This window comes from Gnatocerus cornutus, unplaced genomic scaffold, assembly GCF_029298725.1.
Source record: "Gnatocerus cornutus isolate USDA-ARS CGAHR unplaced genomic scaffold, icGnaCorn1.1 ctg00000023.1, whole genome shotgun sequence".
NCBI classification, from domain to species: Eukaryota; Metazoa; Arthropoda; class Insecta; order Coleoptera; family Tenebrionidae; genus Gnatocerus; species Gnatocerus cornutus.
The window spans coordinates 553393-572583 of NW_028275375.1; the positions used below are offsets into that span (position 1 = coordinate 553393).

At 39.8% G+C, this 19191-nt stretch overlaps 3 protein-coding genes and 1 long non-coding RNA gene across 6 annotated transcripts; 2 read left to right on the top strand and 2 right to left on the bottom strand.

Moving 5' to 3' along the window:
* Nucleotides 1–7248: 7248 nt before the first annotated feature.
* Nucleotides 7249–9340, bottom strand: LOC148166170 (double-stranded RNA-binding protein Staufen homolog). Of its 2 annotated transcripts, XM_088048576.1 has the most exons (8): nucleotides 9143–9340; nucleotides 9050–9097; nucleotides 8892–9004; nucleotides 8584–8841; nucleotides 8265–8532; nucleotides 7620–8200; nucleotides 7449–7570; nucleotides 7249–7401 (listed from the first exon to the last, which is right to left on the bottom strand). In XM_088048576.1, the coding sequence occupies exons 1-8, from the start codon at nucleotides 9240–9242 to the stop codon at nucleotides 7326–7328; spliced, it is 1566 nt and encodes a 521-aa protein (XP_087904702.1). In that variant the 5' UTR covers nucleotides 9243–9340; the 3' UTR covers nucleotides 7249–7325. The 2 variants fall into 2 exon arrangements, with proteins under 2 accessions (XP_087904702.1, XP_087904701.1); XM_088048575.1 differs by having other exon boundaries at nucleotides 8892–9097.
* Nucleotides 9341–9420: 80 nt separating this feature from the next.
* Nucleotides 9421–12509, top strand: LOC148166171 (DNA topoisomerase 3-beta-1-like). Its single transcript, XM_088048572.1, has 9 exons — nucleotides 9421–9657; nucleotides 9704–10111; nucleotides 10159–10507; nucleotides 10556–10756; nucleotides 10803–11400; nucleotides 11446–11663; nucleotides 11712–11936; nucleotides 11984–12139; nucleotides 12185–12509. The coding sequence occupies exons 1-9, from the start codon at nucleotides 9567–9569 to the stop codon at nucleotides 12495–12497; spliced, it is 2559 nt and encodes an 852-aa protein (XP_087904698.1). The 5' UTR covers nucleotides 9421–9566; the 3' UTR covers nucleotides 12498–12509.
* Nucleotides 12510–12759: 250 nt separating this feature from the next.
* Nucleotides 12760–14841, bottom strand: LOC148166172 (chaperone Ric-8A-like). Of its 2 annotated transcripts, XM_088048574.1 has the most exons (8): nucleotides 14801–14841; nucleotides 14621–14706; nucleotides 14432–14571; nucleotides 13966–14386; nucleotides 13565–13912; nucleotides 13277–13520; nucleotides 13000–13223; nucleotides 12760–12952 (listed from the first exon to the last, which is right to left on the bottom strand). In XM_088048574.1, the coding sequence occupies exons 2-8, from the start codon at nucleotides 14699–14701 to the stop codon at nucleotides 12779–12781; spliced, it is 1632 nt and encodes a 543-aa protein (XP_087904700.1). In that variant the 5' UTR covers nucleotides 14702–14706; nucleotides 14801–14841; the 3' UTR covers nucleotides 12760–12778. The 2 variants fall into 2 exon arrangements, with proteins under 2 accessions (XP_087904700.1, XP_087904699.1); XM_088048573.1 differs by having other exon boundaries at nucleotides 14621–14821.
* A 2003-nt stretch (nucleotides 14842–16844) lies between these two features.
* Nucleotides 16845–17742, top strand: LOC148166173 (uncharacterized). Its single transcript, XR_015771002.1, has 4 exons — nucleotides 16845–16936; nucleotides 16985–17148; nucleotides 17199–17325; nucleotides 17578–17742. It is a non-coding gene; the product is annotated as an uncharacterized LOC148166173 (long non-coding RNA).
* Nucleotides 17743–19191: the final 1449 nt, after the last annotated feature.

Genomic DNA, 19191 nt, shown 5'->3' on the forward strand with positions numbered 1-19191 from the left:
AACATTTAATAAGAAAACCTCTCTCCCTCAGCTCTTTTTACCTCTCTTTGCATAACACTGAATTTCTTTGTTCTAATGATTAAAGACAAGATCATTTTCTTTTAATAAATGTGCTTGTTTTTTCGCCCGCCAAAGCAAAAAGTGAACGTTCTCTGATAACACTTTAACAAAGGATTCGACAATTGCAGCATTCAAAGCGCGATTGTTTGACAAGCAGAAACATTTTAAGTAAATATAGACAATGCCGACACTTTGAAATGACGATATAAAAAGTCTAAAAGTCCCGGCGCATCCACCATTTGTAAATCAAGGTAAGTAAACCGAAGGTGTGGCCAATTAAAGCTCTTTGTAGTAAAGTTGGCAAAGTCTAAGACAGTACAAATGAAGAAGTTGGTAAATGTTGACAAAACGGAAACGTAAACTAAAATTGTACTCTACTCCATTCAAACGCAAACTATTACACCCCAATTCTCCGCCGCTAATTACACGGATCAATATTCTTTTGTTGGAATTGCCGTTATAAATCACAAAACTACACATTCCCAGCTCGAATAGAGACACATTTAAATTCTTGTATAAAGCTGTAAACGCGTTCCCGAAGAATTTTTCCGCCGCTTTAAGAACATTCCGTTTACGATTCATTATTAAAGAGGCTCCGGGTCTGCGAGGCGAGTTATTAAATCTCTTGTTTTTGCAGGCGGGTGCATACGTTTTGTTTTTGCTTGTTTAGCTGTGTTTGTAATTTACTTGTGGATAAGTTGCGATAACATACACGTGCCGTAATTAAAATTTGTATATGAACCCCGTGTTTACACGCAATTTTATCGAGCAATCTTGGCATGTTTCTCGGGATAAAACTGGCATATTTTTATTGCTCCGTTTTGCATACACTTATTACCATTAATATATTAATTCAATGTGAATATTGAGGAGGCGTGCGTGTCGGGGAAAATGGACCCGAATGAATGAATTCGAAATTATTCTCGTCTAGTTACCTTTGCCGCTCGCTTTGTACAATGTTTGAGCTATTCTGTCAGTTTGGACTTCTGTCAATAGTGTCACTTGGCAAATGTGAAAATTAACAATGAAAAAGAAGTTGGCTGAGATCAGCGCCTACCTTTGAGCTATAATAACGCAAATTTGCTCTAAAAATCAGCGAGAAGTCAACAGAAGCCTTCTTAGTTTTAGAGGTGGATTTCAATTTTTTTGTTTGTCCGGAAAATCAAATACACCTGAACATAAGAAAGCGTGTCGTCGGCATGTAAAATCGAGTTAATTACTGTGCCATTCGGAAGCCATCACTCAGAGGCAAAGGCCATAAATTTCTAGAGCTCCGGAGCCCTATAACGCGCGTTCTAACATTTCCGCAATGCATTCATTAGGCATTATCAGCTTACGAGCCTACATTTAGCACCATTCACCGCCTTGCCTTACCTTTGAACATCGGCGTCGATTTTTTCCCCATTTTCAATAAACACACAAAATCGGAAGACGCGACAGCTCTTTACATAAATCAATCGCAAATAGGTCTAGTGACATTCTAAATGTCAGGATCACAAATTGACTGGATGGAGCGTGTAAAACCCTCATCAACTTCTCGCAAAAATCAGACCGAAACCGCTTCGAACCGAACATTTAAATTAGCGCCAAAGATAGGAAATTCACACGCATTCTCCTTTGGACAAAATCGAAACATTCATTAAGTCCTTTGAAGGAGAAATTCGCTCTCTTAACCGCGAGTCGCTTATTTGATTTGCACATTCGATGCTCGAGCTCAGATTTCAAAAACCTGAGCTCATGTAAAATGAAAATCTAGACGGCTTTGAAGCCGCCAAGTTTTTCGACGGATCAAAGTGGGTAATGTCTACACTCGATTGAGATTTATACTAAACAAAAATTAAATAAAAAAAACGTGTTCAGCGGAAAACACAACTTCAACTGAGAATCTTTCGACTGTCAGAAGGCTGTGAAAGCGTCCAAACTCAGTTTTATCGTGTAAGTTGTTCCTGTTGCAAAGTTGCAATGGTGGTGTAGTGTGAGTTGGGTTTTGGAGTACCGTTTTTAAACAACAATCGCGGGGAAAATTTGAAGGACATGTCAAATTCTGGGGAAACAGTGATGCCAATCTTGACAATTTAAAATGTGTCAAGATTCCAACCTTAAGTAACGAAATAACAGTGAACGGTGGTCTCATGGAGTAATTCGTTCCCTTGCACATTGTCGTGAAGTGTAGCGTTTCTATTTTTATTAACATCATAACGGTGGTAAATCGAAAAATCGTCGTCGGTGGAAGTTGATTAGATCGAAGTCTGCAAACTCGAAGTGTACTTTCGAGTTATTAAAGTACGAAAGAAAACGGCAAATACAGTAAAAATTATAATGAGAGTGCACAGTTGAGAAAGTTTGCATGTTAGAGAAGTTGGGGCCCTAATTAAGAGAAAAAATCAATTTGAAGTAGATCATAACATAATTCGATCTTGTAAGAAGAGCCCCACCTCACCTCCCTCGAAGTAATTATACAAATTCGAAATCGCTCTCGTTAAATTGCAAACATGTTCGGAACACGAACGTCCTGAAAACCAAAGAAATAATCTGTTTCTGGTGAATTAATCCCTTTGATCGCTACTTGAGATTATCATTTTCTTTGTTCCAGTTCTTTATATTCGCGTCTGTAACTAACACATGCCTGATCTTTAAAAGATCAGTGTTATTAAGGACTTGTGCGGTTTGCCGACTGGGAAAGTAATAAAATACAGTGTCGTTGAAGTGTGAAAGGGACGACGTGCTCTTATTTCTTAAAGCGGGAAGGAAGCGGTAAATTACCGATGAGGCGAGAATATAGCCAAGATTTACACAGTACTCAAGTTCACGACTTCATTTTTGTGTTAATTAAGGTGCACCACCAGAATAAATCGATTCTTTGTCGACGCCACACAAACACAAACATCAACTTTCATTGTTTCGGTTTAAACGGTGCTGTAATTCAAATACGACAGGCGAAACAAGAAAAAACAAAGCGAGGGACCTGCTGGTCTTGTTAAAAATTTACTCATTACAAACGCGCGGTGTGTTATTTTAAACAACATTTCTATTCTCTTTTGAAAATATCTATTGCTCGGTGGCTTAATAATGCTGGTGGACACCAAACTTCCTTAAAAACACACTTTGTCAAAAATGGTGGAGGCGCCGGGACAATTCGATTTTACAATCTTTTATGTTCACATTTTAACAGGAAAAACTCACTTCACTTGCACTAATTAACTGCGCATTAAAATTTGGGGGGATGCCAACCTTGTCATCTTAAAATTTCCAAAACTAATTCATCAAGATTATAATTGAACTGAAATAATAAATCAAATGGCAAGTACTTTTAAGATGCTAGATTCCTGTCAACATTTTTACGCTTTACGCGATTTTTTGCAACTCTGAACACATTTATTATTCTCCTGTGTAAATTTCCGTAAATTCTTGGGTGTAAATCAGGCTTTCCATTATTTGTGAAAAAAATAAGGAAAAATTGAATGGAGCAATTTTTGAAGTTGACATCAGAGATTTAAATAAAATTTTTCGTCTTTGTGACCATTTGCACCCTTAACCAACTGTATTTTATTGTTATTTTCCAATTTCAACTCACTCAAATTTCAAAAGTCCCGCGCTAGAGTTTGACTGAGACGGCTGTGGAACTTTCGGCAAGTTTTTAAGTGTCGTTTCAAGCTCTCCAATTTTGTGTAAAAAACGCAGTGTTAGTGTTCCCTCGTAAATTTTGGTGTTCTGGAACATTCATGGAAGTGTTCCAAGTGTTCTACGCGTGTTTACCACCCAAAACAGTGAAAATTAAGGTAAATTTCACGATTTTTCGTCAAAATCGGGTTGGTCTATTATTAACAACGAAAAGGGGAGTCAGGTTGTATCGCCAAATGTCATTTTTTTAAATTGTTTTTCGATAATTCTTGAGTGCAAATTAGTTTAATTCTTTAGGGAGGAAATTAGGGGAAACTTGAATGTAGCGAGTTTTGAGGTTAAGTTGGGTGTATTAATATTACACAAAAATGAAGAATTCATGAAAATATTATTCCAAAAGCAATTTAAATGAGGATTTAACAAATTTTGGTGAAGGTGCGCAGGACGATTAGCTTCTACGCATGTTTTTTGCGTCAAAGTCAAACGCATTTGTTGTCAACTGTTCTTGATCAAAATTGCTAGGGGGTTGCTGTCAACTTTACTTTTCAGTTAGTAGTAATGAGTGAGAGATTGAATAACAGAAAAGTCACTAAATGTACGCGATAAATAGCGTAATATACGCGCGAAATTTAAAATAACAAAATGAGCCTACTTACTGTCAACCCTGTCAGCCCAATTCGCGTAGGAATTGAGTGCTTTTGGGAGTATTTTGTAAAACTGTCAAAATCTTTCTCGCACAAAGTTAATTAAATTCTAGTCGAATTTGAAGCTTTGAAATTTTATTAGCCCGTTGTGTTTTGGGCAACCTTAGTAACTTTGTTTTTAGAATGGATATGAGTTTAGTCGTTTTGGCGATTTGCTCGTATGATTGATGGTCGCAAAGTAATTTCCAAGTGTTAGTTTTTCCAATTTATCTTAATCAAGACAATTCATTGTTCGAAGTAATTAATTCGGCATCCTTTAAAAGTATATTTTCTTAATAACCATTAAGCTCATTTGAATGTTTACGTCTCGGTGCTTCCTGTATCAAAAATAGCTCCAGTTCCTGCATCAAAATAATGAAGTGTAAGATGATCCTTTCCGTGCGTCTTTTTTGCTGAAACAGTATTGAATGCACAACGTCGAGCATAAAATGATGGATAAAGAAAGATGACAATTTATCGGTTGTTCCGGAATTAGCGTCGTTAGTAGCTTTGTTCGTACGTTGGAAAAGCTAATAGAGCAATCTCGTGTTGCAGCGTGTATTGTGGAGTTTGAATTCGGCAAACCGAGACAGAACTCTTTTGATTAATGGATAATGGTTTTCATAGTGTTGAAGACAATTATCTTTAACTGCGGGCCCCTCAAAAAACGAAATAAATGGCTCTAAATTCTGAGCGCAATTTGGATATATGTTTCGCCAAGTCGTAAATTTTAGTAATACTCTTACTCTTTCGGATATTTTACTTTAATAAATTATATCGAGCTGAGGCAAACTGCTTTATTTTGTTTAATGAAGCTGTCATTCTGCGAATTAATTATATCCTGAACGGTATAAATCCTGCAGTTTCAGACGCGATACACAACTTGTGCGTTGAAAACGAACACTTTACAAGTAAACAAGCAAAAAACTGGAGAAACTTGCACAGTTTCAACAAGTTATTACAATTTAGATCGCCATATTGAACTTTGAGAAGAGGTCACTTTGCCGCTGCCCTGCACCTGTGCGCCTTATGCATGTGCAGTGTACATGCACAATATCCAACTCATAATGTAGCAACTTTTCCGGTAAATAAACATTCATTGTCGTGTAATTTGACAGCTCCACAGTCAAGTGTGGTCGCTTTCCAATAAATCAGAACGTAAACTAAAATCGTTAATTATCCGAAGAGCAGATGTGATAATTGGTTTGGGGGAACTTTCAATGGTTTTCCAGAGTCCAACGTGTCTTTTTGCAATTAGGTAGAAATGAGAAAATTATTTGTGGATGTATTAATTTTACGGCTATACAGACGAGTTTATGTCGAAACAAACACTATAACAACGATGTTTCTAAATGAAGCATGTCATCCGAAGTATATGAATAGTTGCGTGCTAAAATGCTCCATAAAATTTAATTATAAACATTGTAAACGCTATAAATAATATTATGCCACGGCGTGAATAGTGGCCACTAAAACGTTCGCTGCAATTCTCTACATTAATTAAAATATAAAACACGTTTACGAGGCTGTAAAAACAAATAAAATAGTCAGAAAATCTTATTTAATTACTATAGATAACCATCTTGATGCCCGTATTTTATTATTTTCGACGAGATCCCCGAACCGATATTCATGAAATTGGTTAAATCCTTTGAAAAGCGCCTTGAATTAGCTTGTGGCTTTGTAGTAGGCTTTATTAACTTTATAATTTGTATGGGTAGTTGGGATTGTATTGAAGAGAGCTGGAAACGGCATAGAAGTAGCAGTAATGTGCGACGTTAGTAATATGCAGTAAATTGTGCTCCTTGCTGAATCCAGGTAATTTCCTTCTTGAAATAGGCGTAAGCTTACCAACTATGCAGAGGATTCACTCGCTGATTACGTTCTCCATCTTTGAAATTTTAGATTTATTCTCGACGTAGATTGCTATTGTTCATTTTACCCACTCTTCGCTAATTTTACCAAAGTTGCATTTCTTCACAGTCGGTTAGGTTGCAAATGTTCACTTTGTTCGTTATTTTTTTTATTTAAAGTCATTTTGTTATTTTTTAATGAAATTTGCACATATACGATCGTCTTTTGTATCCAAAACTTGTGACTCAGATAATTGATACAGTTGCTATTTGTCCATTCCTGAGTAAATTTAAAAAAAAAATTGAGGGTAAATCAGGCTTCCAATTTTTTAGGGAGAAAATTAGTAGAAAACGTCGTCAAAGTTGGGTTTATCAACACCTCAAATTGACTAAAAATTAATCCAAGATTTGCTCCAAAAGAAAGATTTAAATTCGGACTTGTGCAACTCCAACTCTACCAAATTCAAATTTCAAAAGTCCCGCGCTAGAGCTCGACTAATTAGAGGGCTGTGGATTCAAAGTGCCGGCTCTCAAATTCCGTGTAAAAACACATTGTTTAGTGTTCCCCCGTGAATTTTTGTGTTCTAAAACACTCATGGAAGTGTTCCAAGTGTTCTGCGCGTGTTCACCAGCCAAAACTGTGAAAATTAAGGTAAATTTCCCGATTTTTCGTCAAAATTGGTTTGGTCCATTATTAACAACCAAAGGGGAGTTGCGTTGTAGCGCCAAATGTCGCTATTTTAATTTGTTTTTCGAAAATTTCATTTAATTCTTTAGAGAGAAAATTGGGGGAAAATTGAAGGTAGCGATTTTTGCAGTTGACACGTGTTAAAGTTGGGTGTATCAACATCTCACGCTAACAAAAAATTCATTAAAAAAAATGTTCCGAAAGAGATTTTAACAAATTTTCGATGAAAATCGCCAAGGGTTGCTATCAACTTTGCATTTTAAAGAGTCGACTGTTAGTTACGTAATCACAGAGCCGCATTTTAATTTGGCCTCCACTTATTACACAATTTAATAAAAAACGCTTGTCAATAAAAAACGGAATTTATTAATTAATAAAAAGAACACATTTTAGAACAACTCAAAAAACAACTCCCACTCCTCACTTTTCTGTAGCATCGTCCAAATGCTCATACACCACCACTTCGTCTTCCAAAGCGTACTCGGCAATCTCATCACTAAAAACAAAAATTAATAAACAGAACCCCACCACACTTTGACCCACCTGTGGGCGACTTGTGTGAACAGGGCCTTATCGTAAACCCCCGACTTTTGCAAGAATTTGATCCCACGCAAAGCCACAATGTCGTGGGAGGTTTCACGTGTTGCCGCCTTCCCCAAACAAATCTAAAAATTGTCGTTACAAACAACACAAACAAAACGGTAAAATATTCACGTGTGGCGGCTTCACTTCCAGTGCCATCAAAGACACGAATTCATCGCCGTGTTTGCCCAAATCGGTAAATTCTATTGGAATGTTGAGTTTTCTTCCAATTTCCAAGATATTGTCTTTGGGGGATCGATGGACGGAGTTCTTTGGAGTGTTTGGAGTTGAAGCATGTGAGGTAGAGTCGGAGTCGCTCCCCCACACTGACGACATGACAGATGTCATACTTTCTATAATATTTGAGCTGTGAGTGTCTCTAACCATCTTCTTTCGCTTCTTCTTTTTTTTGTTGGACAACCCGTTCACGATGCCGTTTTCGTTAAAGGCACCGAATTTCGCGGATAACGCGGGGAAATGTTTCAACATTCGTTCCGCGGCCACTTTCTTTGATTCCTTCTTGGAATTGCCTTTAGCTTCTGTAACAAAATCACCCAAAGTGCACTGGGTGGTGAAAACTTTTTTGTGGGATTTCCCAGTTTCCCCAATTAAGTCGAACGAAACCGGTAAGTTGTACCTTTGGCCCGCCTCGTGGACGCGCGTTATGGGGGACTTTAAACTCTCTTTTTTCTGCTTGCACTCTTCGGCGGATTCTTAAAAAAACACCACAATTTATTGGTAAGTGTATTATTGGTTGCATATCCACCAGGCGCTCACCATCCTTCGAGCAGACGTTGTCTTTGAAAAGCGCCTCTTTTTCCATAGCTTTGATGGCATTGAACGCCGCATCGTGACGTGCCCCTTGAACAGTGTGTCCGACTCCTTTGGCAACAAAATTCCCCACTTTTACTCGAACTGTGAAGGGTCCAGAAACTTGGGCGTCTTCAATTGGTACTCGCAAGGGATCAAAAGTGCTGTTAATCTTCGGGTACAAACTTTTGGAGCCCCCATAAGCGTCATTATAACCGCCATAGCTATCAATTGACTAAAATAAAGTAAAAGTGAACTCTACAAGTGGTCTGAAGTTGGAACCTACTTGCTCCTCTTGTCCATTAAGTAAATAATAAGACACTGCAACTCCCAACTTCATGGCGATGTTATTAAGTACAACAGTGGGTGTCTGAGATTTCTCCTGCTCATCTTTAATTTTTGTAGGGGGATGTTCAAATGCGGTGTTCTCTAAGGCTAAAGCTGCTGCTGATTGTTTAGCTGTCTTTAGACTCGGACCAGTACCTTCATACGTTTCGTCTCCTAAAGTTAACAGAACAGTGAAGATTCTTGCGTGGGGAAGTCCCTACAACACCATGAGACATTAGCTAGTGCTAGAATTTGTACAAAACTAACTTCTTCAGATATCAACTTGAAGATCACTGCCAAGTTGTTGTACTGTGCCAATTCATGGATTTTCGCTGTAACACCTTGATCAGCCACTGTGGCATTGACAGAAGTGCTAGAGTCTGAAAGCACAGTTAGACTGTTGCACTGAAGAAGTGACGACTTACCTAGGATAATGGGGTCACTTTGCTTCAAAGATATGGAGACCAAAGAGGCTAAAATTGAGATAAGTAACCATTTGGAGTTATCATACGTTTTACCTTCAATGCAGTGTTTGTTGCCAAAAAGTGCTGTCAAGTCTTCAATATCTGTGCAATTTATCACTGAACAACAACAGAGAAGAGCGAAAAAGCGGAACATTTTGGCAAATTTTATAATGAAAAACGACACCACGTGGATTTAGCTCGACTTTTCGCAACATCACGGAAACGGGGACTTTTAAGCCAGGTTGTGCATCTTTACAAAACCAAATTTGTTTCTAGAAAAACAGATGTTTATTGAAATGTGCCCCAGTTTGTTGTAGGTTGTTGTTCTTACCGGTATTAAATAAATAATAAATAAAATGAGCAATCTTCCGTCAGGAAAGCATTTGGAAACTAACTCTAACCTCTCCGTGGTGTCACCTGTCACCTGTCACTCGTGCCCGGTTGATTTTTAGGTTAGATTTCCATTTTCGCTTCCAAAATGAAAACGGTGCTTATGGTGGCGGAAAAGCCGTCACTGGCAGCATCTCTAGCCAGCATTTTAAGCAACGGCTCGAATTCATCTCGCAAAGGTAACTCCAGTTCTTAAGATCCACCAAAATCATTTCAAAATTTTAGGTTCAAATGGAATTTGCTCAGTCCACGAGTGGAACGGCTCTTTCCAAGGAGTCCCCGCTCGTTTTAAAATGACTTCAGTCTGTGGACACGTCATGGGGGTGGATTTTATAAGCAAGTACAATAATTGGGACAGGGTTGACCCAGTGGAGTTGTTCTCTTGTCCCATTGAAAAAAAGGAGGCAACGGCGAAATTTAAGATGCCGTTCTTTTTAAGCAACGAAGCTAAGGGGTGCGAGAATTTAGTACTGTGGTTGGATTGTGATAAAGAAGGGGAGAATATCTGTTTTGAAGTTATGAACGCTGTGGCTAGAAGTATGAGTGGAGATGTTTATTCAAACAAGATTACGTTCAGAGCACGCTTCTCGGCCATCACAGACAAAGATATCAAAGCGGCCTTCAACAACTTATGTAATTTAGTAGTTTCTTTAGATTGCGTGTAATCAAGTCGATTGTAGCTCATCCTAACGAAAACGAGGCGCGAAGTGTCGACGCCCGCCAAGAACTCGATCTGCGAATTGGTTGTGCTTTCACACGATTCCAAACGAAGTTCTTCCAAGGTCGCTACGGCGACTTGGACTCCTCTTTGATTTCGTACGGCCCCTGTCAAACTCCCACTCTTGGTTTCTGCGTGCAGAGACACGATCAGATTCAGACCTTTAAACCGGAGCCTTACTGGGTCATCAAAGTCGCTGTTACCAGCAAAGACGGGGCAGACATCTCTTTAGATTGGAAAAGAGTGCGCTGCTTCGATAAGGAGGTCGCCAACATGTTCCTTCAACAGATTAAGGATCAGAAGGAGGCAAAGTGAGCGCTCTTTCGGTCTGGACTCACTTATTATTGGTGTGTTTGTAGGGTCGTGAGCGTCGTATCGAAAGAAAAAGCGAAAAGTCGCCCCGTGGCTCTTAACACGGTCGAATTGATGCGAGTGGCGAGCTCGGGGCTAGGCATGGGCCCCCATCACGCTATGCAAATCGCCGAAAAACTCTACACGCAAGGGTACATTAGTTATCCGAGGACTGAAACCACTCGTTACCCGGAAAACTTCGATTTAGTGTACTGAGACACTTCTCTTGTTCTTTTTCTTAAAGTCAGTTTATAGGGGGGTCCTGCGGCAACAACAAAACAGTTCGGAATGGGGCGACGAAGTCAAAGAAATCCTTTCCAAAGGTGTCAACCGACCGAAACAAGGCCACGATGCTGGGGACCACCCCCCAATAACCCCCATGAAATTAGCGTCACGCAACGACCTCGACAGTGAGGCTTGGAAGTTGTACGACTACATCGCGCGACATTTTATAGGGACGCTCGCCAGGGATTGTAAATATTTGAGTACGACCGTCACTCTTACCATAAACGAGGAGACTTTTACTGCCACCGGGAAAACTCTCCTGGATCCTGGGTACACGACGGTGATGACATGGCAGGCGTTTGATAAAAACGAAATCGTTCCGAATCTACATGAGAATGAAACGGTTCCAGTGAAAGACATGCGGTTGACGGAGCATCAAACTTGCCCCCCTGACTATCTCACCGAGGCTGAATTGATCACGCTCATGGAGACCCATGGGATTGGGACCGATGCCTCCATTCCAGTCCACATCAATAACATCTCTCAAAGGAACTACGTCACTGTTACGTCGGGGAGGAGGCTCAAACCGACGACTTTAGGAATCGTCCTCGTGCACGGTTACCAAAAAGTCAGTTCTTAGGGGTGTTGGTCAGTTTCTAACGCGCTTTTGTAGATCGATGCTGAGTTGGTACTACCAACCATGAGGTCAGCTGTCGAAGAACAACTCAACTTGATTGCGTTGGGTAAAGCGAACTTCAACGCAGTGTTGAAGCACACTGTGGACATCTTCAAACTGAAGTTTCAATATTTCGTGAAGAACATCGACGGGATGGACCAGTTATTCGAAGTGTCGTTCTCTCCTTTAAGCGCGTCGGGAAAAGCCCACTCAAGGTTGTACTGGAGTGTTGTAATACCCCTCCCAAAACAAAGTAATTTTAGGTGCGGAAAATGCCGAAGATATATGAAATACATTCAGGCGAAACCCCCCAGATTACACTGTCCTCAGTGCGACGAAACGTACAGTTTGCCCCAAAACGGCACAGTCAAACTTTTTAAGGAACTAAAATGCCCTTTGGACGACTTCGAGTTGCTCTCCTGGACCATGGGCAACAAAGGAAAGAGTTTCGTCTTCTGCCCGTACTGTTATAACCACCCTCCGTTCAAGTAAGGGTTTTCGAGGGAGGTGACACGTTCTGATCACGTCTTTTCAGAGACATGAAGAAGGGCAACGGGTGCAACTCCTGCTCGCACCCCACCTGTCCCTACAGTTTAAACAGTAACGGCGTATGCAGTTGCGTTGAGTGCGATTCCGGCGTGTTGGTCCTAGACCCTTCTTCAGGGCCAAAGTGGAAGCTCGGCTGCACCAGGTATAAGGTGGAATTACCTCGCCCCGTTTGATTTTCGTTTTGTAGGTGCGACACAATTATCAATTTCTTTGATGACGCCCAGAAAATGGTCGTTCTTTCGGAGGTTTGTGACTGTGGGGCTCAGTTAGTCAACGTGGAGTACAAACCCGAAAAGAGTAAACTGCCAAACGCGTTGGCGGAGATGAAGGGGTGCGTTTTTTGTACGAGCGATTTCGGGAAACTCGTTGATAAACCCAAAGCTGCTGTTTATACGAGACCGCGGCAGTTTAGGGGTGGGAAAGCGCCGAACAGAGGGAGAGGCCGAGGGAGGCCTAAGCCGAAGGATAAGATGGCGCAACTGGCGGCGTATTTTGTTTAATCTGTGCACTTGGATCAGTTTTTTATTTATTACAGTACATCCATATAATTGCTGTTACTAGTTGACACAATATTTGTACACGAAAGAGTTTGAAGAATCGTTAGTTTCGTAATATACAATAAAAATATTATAGAAAAAATATTATAAGACGCCATTTTATACAAGGCGATATAAAACACAAACTTTAAGAATGTGAAACTTCAATAATTAACACGTGCTTCAGACTAGTTTAAGACATGCAACATGCCAAAAAAATCACAAAATTTGCTTCTTCCGGAAGCTTAATCGCTGTCACTGTTGGTGTCAACCTGTTGAGCTTTCAACCCTTCTTGTAGCTGAAGGACGTGTTCAATGGGGTGCGGTTTCCCATCAGCTCCAACCCTGCAGGGTTGAATCACCCCACATTTCGTCAAATTGTCTATCAACTCAACCAGTTTCATCGCCTCGTATTCTTTCTACAAGTAAAGACAGGTAGAGAACGAACACCACCAGTCCAACAAACCTGTTCTTCGGTCATATTTTCCATGGGACTTGCATGGGGCTCCTCGTAGCACCCCGTCACTGGATTAATGCCATGTTTAAGATTCGCGTACTCCTCAGTCTCGCTGTCTTCACTTTCCGAGCTAAAATCCGCCTCTCCTGCATACGAGCGACCACTCAACAACCCCTTTTGGACGAAGAGACCAGCGGCGTTACCATACCCGGTATATTTGATCATCCTCTTGACTAAAACGAGCAATGATGATAATTCAAACCACGCAGTGAAAGAAGAAACTCACCGCTCTTTTTACACAGGAGGAATAAAAGCTCGGCGACTAAATCGCGCAGTTGCGTTATGGGGGTTGTTAGAAGCCGACACAGGTAGTTTCTTAGAGTGGTCCCTTGCTCTGGTCGCGTCCTCACATCCTTCAACGGTGGTAAGATTTGCACCCGCAGATATTTGCGGATTTCTCGATGGTTCGAGGCCCCTTTCAACAACACGGTTATGACAGGCGAGAGGGACTCGTACTGTTGAGACACCCCCTGAAATTGAACGTGAAAAGTGACCACGAAGATACCGAACTCACGTTTTCGTCGCACAACTCCGACTGGAGAAACAAGAGAATCTCTTGGATCGCGGTCATGTTGTGACCCTCGAATTGGAGCTTCTGGGGGACTTTCTGCCCCGGTTGAGCCACCGTCATCAAGTCTTTGTAATACTCCTCGGGGATGTTAGTCAAGAGGTTGATGACGTTGTTCTTAATCTCGCGAGACTTCTCGGGGCTGACGGTCGGCATGAGGAGGTACAATCGCAGATTGACCACCAGATGTGCGCACTGCTCGTCTTCGACTTTGTCGCTGTTGTTACCGTAACAGTTGAGGGTAAGGTTGAACAGAGCCTTCAGGATTTCACACACCAAGTCGGCTTGTTGGTTCTAGAAAATCACCTTTTTAACGCGATTGGTTTTGGATGAGAAACTCCAATTACATTAAGAGCAAGTTTATCTTTCCCTACATTCTCCGCTACTTTTTTGAGCGTCGCGTCCAGGAGCTTCATCAGCGAGAGAATGCCGCCCAGCTCAGTCCGGACCTGGTTGCGAATTTCCGAACGCAGGGCCGTCAGCAAGAAAATGTGTTTAACATCAAAGAAGACGATTTCTTCGGGGATTTTTTTCTCCTCTGCCAGTTTTAGGCGTTCGGCAATCTGTTGCAACATGCCGTTTTTGCAGCACATCTTCGCCGCCACGGAACTGTTGAAAACGACGTTGCAGAGACATTTCTGGAACTCGATGGCCACACCGGTGGTCGTTTCATCGAAAACGAAGTCGGGATTGTTGAGCCCTGAGTGTGTTGTCCCCAATTGCAACCAGTCTTCTGTTATCAAAGCGTTTAATTCGGCCTTATCGCGACTAAAATAAGAGTATTGATTGTTGGATTAACATTAACAATTGTACCTTAAAATGCGAATTGCAAAAAAGCAATTCATAAGAACTGTGGGGTCTTTGGTGGAATTCGCCAATGTAAATAGAGCTTCCCACAGCTGTTTGCGTTGATTATTTTCGTTGAGTTCGGGGAACGAGAACGTTTGCGAAGCCTTGAAAAGGACGATAAGGAATAGAAGTTAATAAAAGTGCTTTGTTTACCTCTTTAACGAAGTCCCGTAAAGCTTTCGCGGATTCATTTGGGTCCCCATTTATTATGGCGTTGATTTGAGCACTCATCATCAAACCTAAAAAATAGGATCACTCAATTCTCTTGTTTGTTTATATTGGGTGTGATGTGAGTAATCTAAACAAAATTAAATGCAATCTGGGGTTTCTAACCTCAAATAATTTTACGACGTTTGGGGGATTTTTTTTTTCAGTTTTGTCAAGTTTGAACACAAGTCCAGTGGAATTTGAAGACGAAGCCAACTAAAATAAGGAATGGGATTTGAAAGTGAAGCGCAATAGTGACGCGAAGCTTCTTCATGAAATTACTTCAAATTGAGACAAGATCTTGGGCCCCCTTATGGAGATTTAAAAATAGGTAAGTCCCCAATTGTTTACATCACAGTTTACTGGTCTTCTACGTAAATCTAGGTTTTGTTGGTGGGAGCAAAAGTGTTTCATATGTTTCAACCCAAAATTGCAAGTTTCTGGAAAATTAGAATTACCTGAAGCCTTTTATTAGTTTCAAAGTCGCTATTCGTATCATTAGAATGGAGAATTACAAGTCATTTTGTAAATAATGGAAGATTGAAGAAATTTTGGGATAAGAATGAATGGTTGCTTCTTTTCGATGTATTTGCTTCCTTCTTTAACTCGTGGATTTGATGCATCATGCTAGAAAATTGAGCAGTTGATATGGATGTTGATGCAGAAACGTGCTTAAGACTAAGCAAGACACAGTGGTACTTCTGGGAACGAAGTTGTGCTCATTGTAAAAGGTTTGTTTCGCTTTTCTAAATTTGCTGTGTTTAGTTTCTCAAAAAACAACAAAAAATGTGGTTCTGCTACTTATAAATGTTGCAAGATGTTTTTTTATAATTTAACTTGTCTTCTGCTTTTAGGGACAAGAATGGAAGTGACTTCAAATGGAGAAGTAACAAGAGGACAGCGCGTAACCTGCACAAAGTCGAGTTATAGTGCCGAAGTCTGAAGAAAATGAGAGATGTCAGTTCTATTTATTTCACCAGATAAGTTTTAAGAATAACTTCAGGTTTGTTATTGAATCTCAAATTCGAATTTCCCTCCTCTTTGTTCAATTTTCACTATTGAAGTTGTCAAATCATGCTTACTTTTGGTTGGTTGAACGAATAGTCCGACTTGTCATCAACCTAAGAATACAAAAATTACTATATTGTCACGAATTCACTAAGGTGTATTATTGGTCGCCTATGTGCCGCATGTTCAAACGTTGACATTTTTTTACTAATAAGACTTGTTTTCAGAGCTTTAAGAGTCCAAATGATCCCAAACGAAGCTACTTGGACAAGAAACCAACAAAATTCTTTACTGGTGAACCGTTATAGTCGATTTCTTATTCTTCAGGAAATGGTTTGAAAGAAATTATGCAAGTTAAGTTCATTTGAATCTCTTTGAAGTTGATGATGCTGGTGGAATGGATTTGTGACAAATTTATGGGTCTACTTTAAAATGATTGAACGCAGGTAAGCTAAAATTACTAGAGTCACAGACTTTAAAATGTTGTTGTGTTGTTTCAGGTACCAACTACATGTTTACCACTAGAAATGTTGAAGTAGTAAAGAAAGAAAATGCCATCAGGATTGTGGACGATATCTGCTGTCTTTTGAGCTATTTTGTGAAGTTAAGAAAACATCAGGAAACGGAAATTTATGAAGAATTTTCATTGGTTTCTGGAAAACGCGTGATCCTACAATACTGATTGCTATGCTGCTTGTTTATGAAGGATGGAAGGTTTGTTTGTTGTCTTTTTTCGTCAATCATGGTCTTATCTTCATCTGTCTATTGCAGCTGAAGAAGAATTTGTTGTACTTAGAGTCTGGAGCAGATGCAGTCAATTGACAGTTTTACCTGACGTTAACAAGCAACAACTGCACAGAATGAGCAAGTTCCAGTTGCTTTTGCATGACGAAACCAACAAAATTCTTTACTGTCAATTTTTCTATTTCTTTAGGAATGGTACAACAGAACTTATGCAAGTTGGGAACTTCACTTGGAGTTGGTGTTTGTTGGTGAAACTAAGTTTGCACAAATTTATGAGTCACTGAAATTCTTAAATGCAGGTAAGCAGAAAATTGTTGGAATCACAGCTTTAAAATGCTTTGTGGTATTTTAGGAGTGTTGAAGTTGTCAAGAAAGAAAATGCATACTGCAAAGGCTGTGGAGGAAGTCTGCTAGCTTTTGAGCTATTTTATGAAATTATGAAAACATCAATAAGTGGGAGTTTGTGGAGGATGAAAATGTTCATTGCTACTTAATTAGGAAGGATGAAAGGTTGGTTTTCTTTTCACTCCATTGATCATTTTTATTTTTCTCTTGCAGCTAAACAAGATTTTGTTGTACTTTCGGTAGAAGCAGGCGTGAACAAATGAAAGCTTTGCCTGATATGTACAACCAACCAACAACTACACACAGTGAGAGAAGTACAGCTGCTTCTGCATCAACATCAAGAAAGGCTGCATTTACATTGAAAAAATCTTTCTCAGGCAAGTTAACAAAATGTTCCTAATGAAACTTTTTCACACTTCTCATCTAGTGGAGAAGGAGAACATGCAAGAGTGCAGAATTTGGGATGATTGGGATGTGGACGCAGAAATGTGACATGCACAGTCAGCTAAAGTCTGAAGGAAATGCGAGATCCCAATTATTCCTATTTTAACCGAGTGAGTTTCAAAAATCATTTTAGGTTATGTTACTAAAATTTGAATTTCCCTCTTTTGTGTTCAATTTCCACTAGACTTGAAGTAGTCAAAACTTGCTTATTTTTGATTGGTTGAACGATTAGTGCAAACTGGCATCAACCTAAGAAAACAAAAGTTACTATAATACCACGAAATTATTAAGATGTATTATTGGTTGCCTATATGATGCATGTTCAAGCGTCACAGTTTTTACTAATTAAAATTTATTTTCAGAATTCAACAGATGATTAACAATGATGCTGCTTGCAAACCACCAGAATTCTTCACTATTCACTTTCTTCATTTTCCGGGAGTGCTAAGAAATTGCGCAAGTTAAGAACTTCATTTGGAGTTGGATTTGCAACAAATTTATGGGTCTTCATTGAAATTTTTAAACGCAGGTAAGCCGAAAATTGTTTGAATCACAGCTTTAAAATGTTTTCTGGTATTTCAGGTTCCGACTTCATTACCAGAGTTGATTATTAAGAGACAGAATCTATGGATGATGGTCTTCTTATGACTACACACAGCTTGCAGCATCTTGATGGTACTACCTATAGCCTAAGAAGTCCAAAAGGCGGTTGTCGTCGCTCAACGTTGAAGGAGTCTGCAAATTATTGCACAGAATTGAAGAAACCACTCATTCACCGCTCCCATAGTACAGTGAAGTGACCCAGGAGCATGACATCACGAAAAAGGTAAACAATTCAACCATGTTTTAAGTCAAAGTCAAATGTTCTTTTTCCAGTGGTTGAAGATGTCGTTCAGTGACTAGGAGATGTTCAAGGTGTTGCTGATTTCATTGCGGGAGCACGAAGTTTGCAACATTTTCAAACCTGATGAGTCTACGAGCAGAAAACGAGTGTTGCTTCAGAGAACACCCAAGGGAACTCAACCAACGCAAACAGAGCATGAAGAAGCAGTTGTCAAAAAAGAAAATACTACAAAGACTCTGAAGGTCATCTGGTGTCTTGTGAGCTATTTTGTGAAGTCAAGGAAACATCAGGGAACGGAAGTTTATGGAGAATTTTCATTGGTTTTTTAGAAACGCGCGATCCTGAGATCTTACAATGGTGAATGCTTTGCTGCTTGTTCAGGACGGATAGAAGGTTTGTTGAACACGACTTTGTTATCCTTCCTCTTGGTCAAAGAAGCAGGCGCAATTGAAAGCTTTGCCGAGAAGAAACAGCAATTAACTACAGAGTGGCAGTTCAGGTAAGCGAACATGTATGTTCCTGATGAAACTTTTTTACACTTCTTGCAGTAAGATGATGGTGGGGAGGAAAGAGAGGAAGACATGGCACAGTGTAGGGTTTGGAGTGTATTTTTTTGCTCACATTATTATGTTGTTAGTCAAAATGATGTAATTTGCTGTTTTGTACCATTTAGAATTTGCTCATTTGATTATATACATAAAGTTTAAGGATTTTGTTTTCTTTCCTTTTTCCGGTTAGTCGTTTTCATCCAAAAATGTGTCCAAGTTGCAAGAATGCTTGAACTAAATAGTTCGGCATTATTCCACCAGGTGGCGCTTACTCAAAAAAAAATTGTGGTAAAACTCCGTGCTAAATCGGTTAGTCAAGTTTCAAACCACAAATTTAGCCCTCTGGTGAGAGAATGCTTGAACTAAATAGTTCAGCGTTATTCCGCCAGGTGGCGCTTACTCAAGAAAATTGTGGTAAAAATCCGTGCTAAATCGGTTAGTCAAGTTTCAAACCATAAATTTAGCCCTCTGGTGAGAGAATGCTTGAACTAAATAGTTCAGCGTTATTCCGCCAGGTGGCGCTTACTCAAGAAAATTGTGGTAAAAATCCGTGCTAAATCGGTTAGTCAAGTTTCAAACCATAA